The sequence below is a fragment of the Microtus pennsylvanicus genome, chromosome 9 (assembly GCF_037038515.1).
Source record: "Microtus pennsylvanicus isolate mMicPen1 chromosome 9, mMicPen1.hap1, whole genome shotgun sequence".
NCBI lineage: Eukaryota > Metazoa > Chordata > Mammalia > Rodentia > Cricetidae > Microtus > Microtus pennsylvanicus.
In genome coordinates this window covers 8854077-8867189 of record NC_134587.1, presented here as the reverse complement: position 1 = coordinate 8867189, position 13113 = coordinate 8854077, and the positions used below count along the sequence as shown (strand labels likewise).

General features: G+C 39.8%; 1 protein-coding gene across 2 annotated transcripts in view; it reads right to left on the bottom strand.

Annotated features, from left to right (window-relative positions):
* Positions 1-11741: 11741 nt before the first annotated feature.
* The window catches only part of Lnpk (lunapark, ER junction formation factor), a 54861-nt gene continuing 53489 nt past the window's right edge, over positions 11742-13113 (bottom strand). For both annotated transcript variants that reach the window (XM_075984852.1, XM_075984851.1), the window contains one exon: positions 11742-12722. In XM_075984852.1, coding sequence (XP_075840967.1) covers positions 12714-12722 — 9 coding nt within the window. In that variant the 3' untranslated portion in view covers positions 11742-12713. The remainder of the gene's footprint in view (positions 12723-13113) is intronic.

Genomic DNA, 13113 nt, shown 5'->3' with positions numbered 1-13113 from the left:
ACTTTCTCATGTCTTAATTTCAGATTTCCATGAACCTGATCAGTGTGCTTAATGCTGCTGCCCTGACCTAAAAACCGTGTTTTCAGTGCCATCCAAGTACGGTGCTGGTCAGATTGAATACCTATACGGAGAAGAATGGAACTTGATCCTTATCTCCCACACCTCACAAAGCTGAACTCAACATAAGACCTGGGGCCCTGGACCTAGCAGAGGAGAAAATAAGGAATATGCTTGAACTTATTGGAACAGAAAGCCTTTCTGGTCAGGACTCCAATAGCACAGGAAGTTCAGATCAACCGTTCGGCACATGGAGAGTGGCTCAGCACTGGTTGCCCTTCCAGAGGACTGACGTTCATTCCGAATACCCACACAGAAACTCACAACTATCTGTAGCTTCAGTCTTAGGGGATTCAACACCCTCTTCTGGCCTCTTCTAGCGCCAGGTACGCACATGGTACACAAACATGCATGCAGTCAAAACATCCATACACGTAAATAAAATTGTCAAAAGACCAACAATTAAGAAATAGGATCTCACAATGCTAAACGCTTTGTACAGCAAAGCACACCATCATTCAAACTAATACTGACTAATTTGCACACTACCAAAGGAAAAACATAATCATCAGTCTTAGCTGTGAACCCTGAAAGCTACAATAATGTCTGGCCTGGCAAGACAAACCTGCTAATGTAAAAGCAGTGTGAACATCAGGAAGTGACAAACTGTTTTCTAATCGGATTGAAGGCTCACTCTATAAGATGAAACCCATACCTGGGCACCATTGTCAGGCCGATAATTTGTGGCTTGACAGGTTAGGCTCTAGGGAAGAACCTACTACCGCTATTCTACTAAATGGACATAGTAGCAAGCCAATTCTTAACGACTCATTATTATAACCACAGACTAATGCATATCTCAATCCTCATCAGAAAAATCAATTTGCATCTATTTACATTAGATGTAAATGAACACAGAGACCCACAACTGGACAAGGTGCCGAGAACGAGGGACTGCAGAACGCTTGGTCCAAAATGGGAAATCCGTTTCACATCCCCTCCTCCCGGGGTTCAAGTATCATTGTAAAAGGCAGGGTGGAAAGACTATAAGAGCCAGAGGTGGTGAATGAATACAAGAAAGCAGAGTCCTCTGGAGACAACAGGGCAGCTGCACAAGAGCTCAGCAAGTGTGACTCCATTCACAAGAGAGGGAAGGTGGACATGAAGTCCCACCTCCGGCAAAGGAGCTATTGGCAACTGATAGCTGTTGGAAGACAGGAGCCAGTTTTCTTTAAGAGTTTTGCCCTTGGTAAATCGATCACACTGCCGTGGAAGGCCACACGTCCAAGATTACATGGGCAGCACAGATTGGATTTGATGATGGGGAAGGGGGCGGGGAAGGACACAAAGTTGTGCGGGTTGGGAAAGGGGGAGATCTGAGAGGAGTTGGAGGAGGGGTGAATATGACCTAAAAACATTGTACAAAATTCTCAAAGAATAAAAGTCAAAAAAGACCAGCTCTCTTAAGCCAAAAGACTTTGCTTACAATTCTCAAGAAAGGAATAATTAGAAGGAGAATCTCCTCCACATAAACCATCTTGTTCCCCTCTCCTGCGGGAGACCCAAGAAAGTCTAGCCTGCTAGAATCTCATAGGTTGTGCCTAGACAATTCAGATATTGACAACCTACCATTTTACAGGCATTGTAAACATAGCAGAGAACAAAACCTCAGATATTTCTGGCAATAAGCATTTTTTTCTACTGGTTGGGGATTTGATCTAGTAAGAAATATAGATGCAGTATTTCAGACAAGGATAAGATTGCTGCTGGGTGCTGGCAATAACAGGGACGTTGGTTTTAATTTAATAAAGAAAGCAAGAAAGGGGAGTGAAGGAATATTTTCAAGAGATATGACCAGGTCAGAGACAGCAAGCTGCTGCGTATCTAAGGTGAGTTTAAGGCAGAAAAAAGGGGGACACAGGAAGAGGACCATCATGCGGGCGTGAGGGTGAGCAGTGTAGAGCTTGTAAGCCATTGTGCGGCAGGCTTCTGCTATAAACATGGAGAGCAAAGACAGGCGAGCAGAAAAGAGCCCATTCTAACTGCCCGGAGGAGAGAGGAGAGCGCCTTGGTGCTGAAAGGAAGGCTGAGCTCACAGCCGGACTCAGTCACCATGGATCCTGCAAAAATAGCTATATTACAAATTCTAATTCAAGTACTACAAAATACAGAAAGGATACAATTTAGTGACTCCTGGGTGTTAAAATTTATTATAAAGTATATTTGTGTGTGTATCATTTAAGAGATTGAGTCAATAATCACGGCAAGCAAAGCTTCAAAGCTAAAAAAGAAAATGATTACAAGTTAACCTATGACATAATTTACATGGACCCATCTTCTAGTCTTATGTTGATATAGTATGAAGTGTGAATATTGTTACAACAAATAGACATGATTTTCAAAGACATTTCTTTTTATTATGTTATGCATATTAGTCTGCATGTGTATATGCCTGTAATGTGCATGCCTGGTGCCCAAGTAAGCCAGAGAGTGACGGAGCCCCTGGATCAGAGATTACCAGATAGTTGTGAGCTGCCATGTTGGTGCTGGGAATGAACCTGGGTTTTCTGCAAGAAAATCTAGCGCTGTTAGCAACTGAGCCATCTCTTTGGCTCTGCAGAATTTTTAATAAGACAAATAAACACCTTTAAGTAAACAGGTAGTGATTATTTTAAATCAACAAGGACTGAGATCTAAAACAAGTCATAATCTTATAAAAGTCAAAAGTTAAAGTGCAAAGCTTGGTTGTGTTCACTCACTTTTTGGTATTAAGGACGGAGTCTGGGCCTCGCACACGCTAGCAAGAGCTCTTTACACTGAGCTAAGATCTCGTGCTGTATCTTTTTCATGGTATAAGTCAGTGAAACAAAACACAAGGAAGTTTTCCATATAGGTTATTGGAAGAGGTTTTAAAGCAATTGTAATTTTAGCTTTCAATCAGGAGTCTCTTTAGCTTCATTTTACTTTACAATTCTCCTGAAATAACTGCGCTTAACTACTAACAATACCAATCTTTCCATCTGGACCTCTTTTACTGTATATATTTTAGCTTTTCTTGACCGTGTGAGCAAAGCTAAAGTTGTTAAGCTACAGCTGGATCCTCCTTGTATCTTTGTTGAATGGTTCTGCCCGATTCTAGGCCCTGGGAGAGCTGGACCCACCCCTCACTGACCACTGAAACTGGAGAGTTGGCCCCAATGGCTTTGGTGCTGGAGAGATGGCCCCGTCCTCGCCTAAGGGGTGGTTCCTGGAGGAGACCTGGCAGACCAACCCAGCTACCACCCAGGCTCACATCCAGGGCTTTGATTTAGCCCAACCCAGTATCTACACCATCTATGACCTGCTGGAGCACGTGAAGGGGCCAGTCAGGCAGATCCATAGCCAAAGGCTCTCCATGACTGGGGCAACAACAGGATAACTGAGTCTCGGTGAGAGTCTAGTATTGACGGCGTACCAGAAGCTAGGGGCCTTGAACCAGGCCAACAACGCATCGCAGAGCATATCTGCACGGAAAGCTGTTTGGGCAAATGGGCGTACTGTGCGTGCAACAGTGCAGCTTCCAATATCACTATGGCGAATGAAGATGTGATGGAGAAGAGGGAAAGACGGAGGAGTGAAGTGACTTTATTTCATTTTGGGGGGAAGCTACAAGGGTGGAGGGCAGACATGGAAGCACTGGAAAATGAGTGGGATGGGGGTACATGCTGTGAAATTCCCAAAGAACCAATTTTAAAAATTAGGTTAAAAAGGGAGTAGAGGATGCGTGAAATACTTACACAATGGATACCTAAGTTCAAACCTTGCCTCTACCACTTACTGAAATAAGTAATTGGTGAGGCTTGTATCATAATTTGTAGTAACTGCTCTTTGTTGCATGAACATTCTAGACCAAACTATACTAGCATGTAATACTACATATTACAACATAATCATTTCTAAATTTATAAAGCCAACTTCAGGAAATTATTTGAACACACTTAAGAAATAGTCTCTGTAAGAGCTCAGTTGTGAGATGTCCAAAGAAATATGTTAAGGGATCAAAGATTATGGCATCATATTGAATATAATAAAATAAGTACTTATTAGAAGACAGAAGGTTTGATTCATTTCTCTCAATTAGAAGAATTAATGAGCTGTGCATATCTATGTGCAAATAAAGGAAGACAGAGGAAATACGCAGCTGTGGGGAGAAGGGCCTTCACAGTGCAGACAGGCCCAGAGTGCTGCAAGCCACTGGGAGCAACCTCACTCTGGTTCCCTCCTAATGCTTAACCCTGGATCATTCACAGAGCATTCCTTCCTTCTCTCCATTTTCTGGGTAACAGGGGTCTCTAGATTTTATTGCTCCCAAATCTCTTTTTCTCTCCAGACTCTGATTTCCCACTTTTAAAGCTGAATTTAAGTCAACTCTTTCCCAAAAGACTTTACACATATAAAAACATTCTGAATATGGAACTAAGAGTATTAACTGAGATCTGGCAATCTTTCTGTAGGGCCATTGTTCTAGATTTTAAGTTTATTTTAAAATATTAAATGTAGATAGTCAGAAATAAATTAAGAATAAGTAGCGAATTTTGATAGTAAATTTAGAAAACTTAAGAAGAAAAGGAAAAAGTAATGCATATCCCACAGTTGAAGTAGTCAAAACATTGTATTTTTTCAAGTTCTTTTTATTTATGTCTAACACACGCACACGCACACACGCACGCACGCACACATCTGAATCTTTAGATGTAAGATCAGACCATATGCATTGTAACTTTGTATCCGGTTTCCTCTTAACACCAAACAAGCATTCATCACACCGATTTTAATTTTTTTAAAGTATTTTAAAGAAATTAAAGACTCTCCCCTTTCCCTTTAGTATAGTGAAAAATATAAATGATCAGAATAATTCAAACTACAAAACAAAGCAAATGAATATGAAATTAAGGAGAAATTGAGGCAAGAACTGAGACTATGCACCCATGCATCCGTGCCCTTGGCTGTCTACATGGGAGGGGAACTCGTTACCGTTGGCAGCTGCTCCGGGTCTGTAAAGAGCAGGTTAAAGGGTTGCAGCCTCTTCTTGGTGGCAGATGTCTGCAAGGCCGCGGATGGTAGCAAGCAGACAGTGATTGATTCTAGAGTTTGGTGAGCGCAGTTCATGTGAAGACAGCTACAAGAAGCAAATTCTGGTCCCACCAGAGAGCATCTTGCTCAGACCCAGTTTTGCTTTAAGAATGTAGCTAATTATAGAGCGGTATTATATAATTTATAAGTATACAAACGGAAAAGACTAAGTACTAAAAAGGAAGAAAACTATGTGTTAAAAAGATAGCAAGCTGTAAAAAGAGCTTCGCAAAAAATTTTGGTGCTAGGGATAAAAGTCAGTGGTTGAGTGCTTACACTAGGCCCTAGGCTGAATCTCTAGACCTGAAAGGACAAAAAATAAACAACAAAAGACCACAAGATATAGCAAACATGAGCGAGCAAAATTAATTTTATGACATCATTGCAGAAGCAGGAGCATCCTAGGAGTAAAGAAGTGGGAACTGAAGAATAAAATGGAATAAAATTAAGTAGGAATATGATATTTACAATATCAAATGTATTATGATTCCTCACAATACACCATCTTATTTTCAAAACTAAAAATATGACACATTTCAAGCCATTCCTCCACTCAAAAGTGTCCGTCGATAAAGCTATCATGAGTCCAAAACCACACTGAACACACTTTTCCATTAACTTTACCACATAGTGTGGCTTCTGTTCATGGGGACAGATTGAAGAATTCTCTAGTGCCTGAAGATTTGATTTTTCACACCAATCTAAACACTGCTATCATGCTGAGCAGTCATTTAGTGGTTAAGTGTTCCCATGGCACAACTGCCTCCCCGCTTTGACTCCTGGTCCTCTTAGGAAATTAAATGAGATCTGTGTTCTTCTCCAGGATCAATGTGTGCACACACACAAAACTACAAAGCTTCCCAGAGGCCTCCAAACTCCTTCCATCCCTACTAACAACCTCTGCATCAGAAAAGGAGGGATTTCAAGAGAACTAGTAAAGCGGTAAACTGAGTCACAGGACAATGAAGACAGGGTGGGGGCTACAGAAAGAGCGCGACCATTCTGGGCCACACTGGTTAGTGTCCTTTTCACTTAACATCTAATTAAGTGACGTCACTGTGTTTTCATCTCAGAACTTCCTGTGGTTGAGCCAGACTATCAGGCAAAACAGAGGCACTATGAACTCTTGAGAACAGGGTCCCAATCTCATTTCTATTCCCCATGTCTGGCTTGTGGATAGCATTCATCGAAGGGAAAATGAAGGACTAAATGAACACATCAGGATGAAAATCCTACAGATGGCAGAACCTATATGTGGCATTATGTTATTACAAAAGGGTCCTTATTATCACTAAATGTTCTTTTAGTCAATCACTGGCATATGTATTAAAATATCATTTGATAAAACTTCTTTGAGCTGTCAACTTATGCCTAAAACATAAAATAGCTTTATACTAATCTGCCTGTTATCAGAGCAATAATTAACTATCTTTATTAGTGAACAAGTGGATCTTTTGAAGACCAAGCTTGTGTTGGAAACAAATGTACAAATTACAGCTATTTCCAAAAAAAACTAAACTTCACAAATTCATAACTAGAACTTAAATGCATTTTAATTTTTTGCAATAATTGCATGGAAGATAGAAGCTAAAGCAGCACTCAACTATACTAAAGGTAATTGCTGCATCTAGTGTTCATGTCAGGTTGATGGATGACTATGTAGCAAAGGTCAACCTTCTGCACTCATACATTATCAAATTTGAAAGCATAATATTTGATTCTGGCCAACCTTTAAACTGCCCACAATACGTGTGAAAAATAGATGGAGTTTTACCTTGTTGTTTTTTTTTTTTTAATGAACCCATGTTTCGGAAGCAGAAGGGTCAAGAAGGCGGTGGCAAGGCTAGATGTCAGTACTATGAATCTCGCAGTGTCTTAGCGTATCAGCCAGGTCTAGTACAATGATTACTAGCAAAAATTGCTATACTAATGAAGACAAAGATCTAAGAAATTGACTAGCACAGGCCCCCCGACAAAGGGCAGTACTTGGTGGACAATGATGCAAAAATGGGGGCATAAATCACTCTTTAGAGATAATAAAAACCCATAGTCCCGCAATCATTTCCACGCCTGTGGAAGGGACTGTTGACAACAGCAGTGTCAGCTGCCACAACCCTCACTACTCTTCTGGAATGAGCGGCCTGCAACCCAGCTTCCCGGTCAGGAGACAAGTCATCCTTCTCACACTCCGCTTCCAACTCCACACTTACAACCCTGCTGACCTACAGCTTAGCATTCTGGATTCAAAACTGGTCTGAACCCGAACAGCTTCTAGTCTCTCCAACAGAACCAGGGGACAGTAGGAAGGGAGAGTGAAGAACAGTAGACAGAAAATCTCGACTTTCAGTAGGCTATGGTTTATTAATAGGTTGTTTATTCAGAGTGGGAGCGTTGTGTCATGGGCCATGTGTGGAGGTCGGAGGACAACTTTCTGGAGTCATTTCTTTTCTTCCACAACGTAGGTCTTGGGGATTGAACTCACAAAGCCAGGCTTGGCAGCAAGTGCCTTTACCAACTAAACAATTTTGCCTGGCTATGCTTATTTTGAAATACATTGGACGATAGAAGGTTGCTGTATTTAAGGAAAGAAAGGTCTCATAATTTGAAAGAATTGAAAAAAATCAAAAAAGGTCCTCAAAACCAAAAAATGTGTTAAAAAGGACAAGCATCCGTCACATCTGTTAGTTCCCTTATTTTTCTGTTAGTGTCCCATGGTGAGTGGGGTACTGAACTATAGTGTGTGGGGATTGATGTGTGATTTAAAATTTAGTAATGTTTCTTTTAAATATGAGGGTGCCCTTGTATTGGGGGCATAGATGTTCAGAATTGAGATTTTTCTCTTGATGGATTATTCCTGTAACAAATATGAAATGTCCTTCTCCATTTCTTTTGATTGATTTTAGTTTGAAGTCTATTTTGTTAGATATTAGGGTAGCTATACCAGCTTGTTTCTTAGGTCCATTTGACTGGAAAATCTTTTCCCAACTCTTTACTCTGAGGAAGTCTGTCTTTGAGGTCGAGGTATGTTTCTTGTATGTAGCAGAAGGATGGATTCTGTTTTTGTATTCAATTTACTAGCCTGTGTCTTTTTATATGTGAGTTGAGATCATTTATATTAATGGATATTAATGACCAGTGATTGCTAATTCCTGTTAGTTTTTGTTGGTGGTGATGTTATGTTCATAGCAGCTTCAGTCATTGGAAACAACCTAGATGCCCATCAACTGGAGAATGGATAAAGAAAACATGGTTCATTTACACAATGGACTATTACTCACTGGAAAAAAATAACATCTTGAAATTTGTAGTCAAATGGATGAATCTAGGAAGAAACATATTGAGTGAGGTAAACCAGACCCAGAAAGACAAATATAATGTGTACTTACAAGTGGCTTTTAGACATAAAGCAAAGAAAAACCAGCCAATCCACAACCCCAGAGAACCTAGACAACAAAGAGGACCCTAAGAGAGACATACATGGATCTACACAGGAAGGAGAAATAGACAAGATCTCCTGAGTAAATTGGGAGTGCGGGGGTCTCGAAAGAGGGTAGAAAGTTAGAGGGGAGGAAGGGAGTGGAGAAAAATGTATAGCGCAATAAAAAAAAGAAAAGAAAAAGAATCCATCACAACATTCAGCCAAACTAGGTCTTAAGAATATCAATTTTATTTCCATCTATATTCAGTTTCTATTACAAGACCCAAAGCATCCTAACCTGAAAATCCATACACTGTAGCTATGTGGACACATAGTTAAGAATAAAAGTTTATTTCAAATTTGCTTTTTTTGAAAAATTGTATAAAGCAAAATACTATTAACTGAAAAAAATGCATCAACTCCTAGAAAGTAAGAAAAGCCTTTGGAATTCTTGCTATAGACAATAAGACATGAATACCAGTTTCATTATAAGCAAACAGCTTATAATTCATCAAACAAACATTGGAATGTCTTCACTATACTTGTACAAGCGCAGGATCCATTTCCATTGCGCTGTTTTGCTTTGAGGCACGTATCCAACTTTAAAATCTATATACTGGCCTATACATTAAAAAAGGAAACATTCTTAAATATATTGCATACAAGGGGGTATGCGATTCTAGGCCACACTAGATCCAGACGTCTAAAGGCAGCAATTTAAGAAACGTTCTGAGCTACCATCAGTCATAGCATCAAATGGGTTGGAAATAGTTAAGTAAACGTCAATACAGAACCTGGTGTGGTGGTACAGCCTTTAATCACAGCACCCTGAGGGCAGAGGCAGCTGAATCTCTCCAAGTTTATTAAGGCCAGCAAATTCAAGGCCAGTGAGAGATACACAGTGAAAGTGAGAATTTGTATTTATAAAGACATCTTTAAATATCTTAGAGGAAGGAGGGATAGGGTTGTCAAACCCAAATCACCTTACCTGCAATTCATAAACCCAGCCCGAGCAACAGGATCTCCTGTGCACAAGACACACTGTCTCCACTCTCCCACCCCAGCATACGCGCTGTGCTTGGGTCCAGTTCAGTTCATGCATGCTATCGAGGCTCTCCTATGTCAGGCACCAAGAGAACAACTGCAATACATCCTAGCCCCCATCTAATGCTCTGGGCAAGCACTCACTTTCTAGTGCTAACCCCATCACTGATAGGAGTTTCAGACGGGAGATGAGGGGGCATCCCCGACAGAAAAGAATTAAGTTGACACTTCAGGCAGGAAAGGACAAAGCACAGCCACAGAATTGAGAGGAGATTCTCACCTGAGAGCCTATAGAGGGGTATAGGTAGGAAAGACAGAGAGAGAAGCTAAGCCCTGTCTGTAGGTCACACTGGACACATGTCCTGCTGACCATTTGTGGACAGGAAGTAATCACTCTGGCTTAACAGCCTGCTCTCCCTCCCTCACACTAGTCTCCACAATCAGAAATGGGAAGTCTCCTTCTCTTTAGCTACTGACTTTAGAGTAAGATTTTCTGCTTTAAAATACGGTAATTACTTCTCTGTTGTGTTAGTTTTACTAACCTCCCTTCATGATTTGGATTTTTATATTTAATTGTGTGTATCTGTGGGGAAGAGAATGCCCATGAGTTTAGGAGGCCAGAGAGAAGGCATCAGATGGGCCGGTCCTGGAGCCCCAGGTGGGAGTCCAGGTGAGTGCTGAGAGGCACACTCGAGCCCTTAACCACTGGCCATCTCTCTAGCCCTCCTCAGCCTTTCTTTTTGGAGGTATTTTTTATAATAGCTGCTTAGGTTCATCATTAAATTCCTTTTCTCTGAGGTGCTCACCTTCAGATGTTTTTTAACAAGATTCAACAAGGTACTACCAACACACACTCTCATTCACACACTCACACAAACACACACACACAGTGAAATTTAAAAACAAAAATGATAGATGAGGCTGCAGAGACAGCTTTAGAGGTTAAGAGCACTTCCTGCTCTTCCAGCCAGATCTGATCCCCAGCATCCACGTGGAAGCTCACAACCATCTGTAACTATCATTTCAAGGGATCAGTACCCTCTTCTGACATCTGCAGGTACCTGGTACACATGTGATGCACATACATTTCCGCAAGTGAAACAGTCACACTCATAAAAATAAACACATCTTTTTAAAAGGATTCTATTCCACAGTTTCACTTCTCCATTTCTTTAATCTATCATTTAGACACAAGCATATGACAGTAATGCAGCAAACTGTTTCTGTGCGGAGAAACCGACTCAATGTTCATGCTTTTAAATTTCATTATCTCCCATAGAAATAACCTCCATATTTCATAAGGATTTCAATAAAAATAATAAAAATAAATAAACTCTACCATGTAACCTAATATCTACTAATTTTCCAGCAGGAAAGCTAGGCACATCATATAAATTATTTTTATCATTCGAGTACCTATGGAAAATGGATATTATTCTTTCCACTTTACAAATAAAGTGAATGCAGAGAGGTTAGGTGAAAAGCCCAGGATTACAAACCTGACATTCAAGTCTAGTTCCATATGCTTGAATTTATGGGCACTAAACTAAAATACCACAGACTGTTAAACTGGATTCTTTAATATATGTCAGATGAGATATTAAATCATAAAAATAAACTTTTAAAAGATAAAAAGTATATAGAATTGAAATAGACATTTATAACCAAAAAGATTAGCCAGATATACTATGCCAGCATGTCTCTCCTCTGGCATAGTGACTTCACTTCTAGGTGTTTCAATACTGGAGAAGACACATAAAAGGAAGCTAGAACAAACTATCATATTGTGTTTAAGAATAACTAGTCTATATCAAAATTCTCCCCACCTGATCCTAGGTATACATGTTCAATCCAGTAAGCTTCATTAGCACTTAACTGCCTACTCTAAAAAAAGTATTTGTCTCTCACAGTTAAAAGTACAAATGCCATAACGCATCTCAAAATCAGAAAATTTTACCTTCTGATTAAAAACACTATCTTATTTCTCTGAATTTGAAAGTCTAAATGAAAAACCAAAACATTATATGTATTTATCATATAATGAACTCTCTCTACCAAAATTATTTTTCAGATAGCTGGTCATCCATCAAAACACATGTGAAGAAGTCTAGATATTTAACAAAGAAAAAACATTGCCAGGTCATCTTTATTTTCCTTAACAAAACACACACATGAAAAAATTCATTTATATATCATTATTTTACAAATATAAATAATACCAAGAATTCAAGTACAGCCAAGTGCAGACGCAGTTCCTATCTGTTAATATGTAAACATAAACTAACTATATACATCATGTGCCTTTGGCCCAGCTGCAAAGGAAAAGACATCAAAAGAAACCCTGCCCTTGACTGTTGGTGCATCTTACTGAGAGTTCGTACCGATGCCTATGTAATCAGGGTTACAGCTTTCAGTGTCACCTAATGTAAACACCTAAACCCACTGGCAAATATCTCAGGAGTTAAAATTTAATGATTTTAAATTCAAAATCCTAATTATGTTTCAATCCTTAACACTATTAAAGAAATTATTCCTAGCCAAAAATCCTATGTCAAAATGGGTATTACTTACAAGTTATAGACGTAGAAAACAAAAATGCTTTTTTGTTTAAACTTTAGAATGCACAAAGTACCTAACAGCTTCGTGGGTCTCTGCACACTCACTGACACCACGTGCTTTTACATTCAATGCCCAGTAGTCAGGACTTGAACACACTGAGCTCACTAGGCAATCTGAATTTGAATAATATTAAGCATAGATCTAAAAGGCAAATTTTTGAGTACCGCAAAGAAAAGCAATAACTGACATCAACAAGACTACAGACATCCAGTTGAAGGCACGTGGAATTATTACTACTATGTCACCAACGGTTCTCCACTTGGTTCAACATTAGAAACAGAATCATCACTGAGCACGGCTGACGTGGCTTCATCTGCTGGCGTTTCCTCGGTCTCAGTCTCTTCTTGTTGCTCCTCTGCTTCCTCTGAACCAGATGTGTCTTCACTCACTGGGCTTGTCTGCTCTGCCACTGGTAGGTTTTCATCTCTCTGCTCTGTACTATTATCAGAAACATCTTGTTCTTCTAAAGATTCTGAAAAGAGAAAGACAAAAGACTTCAGGAATAGCCAAATGTCAAAAGTGCTAAATAAGGCAAAATCAGAGATAAATTACACATGTACTAAGAAACAGTAGGATGGTCCAATGCTACCTCTTACATCTTCCACAGCAAGCACTTAACTCTACAGCACACCACTTAGAAATGAGTATAACTGAGTGATTGACAGAAATAAACCCATGTTTTCATACACAACAGGCTTCTAAAGATACATCGGCAAGTTCAGTGTCCAAAACTCAAGGCCCAACAGGATGAGATACTGTAAATTTATTGATTTTTGATGACTTGACACAGACTTGAGTCACCTGGGAAAAGGGAACTGAACTGAAGGACCACCTCATTCAGATCAGCCTGTGGGCTTGGGGCA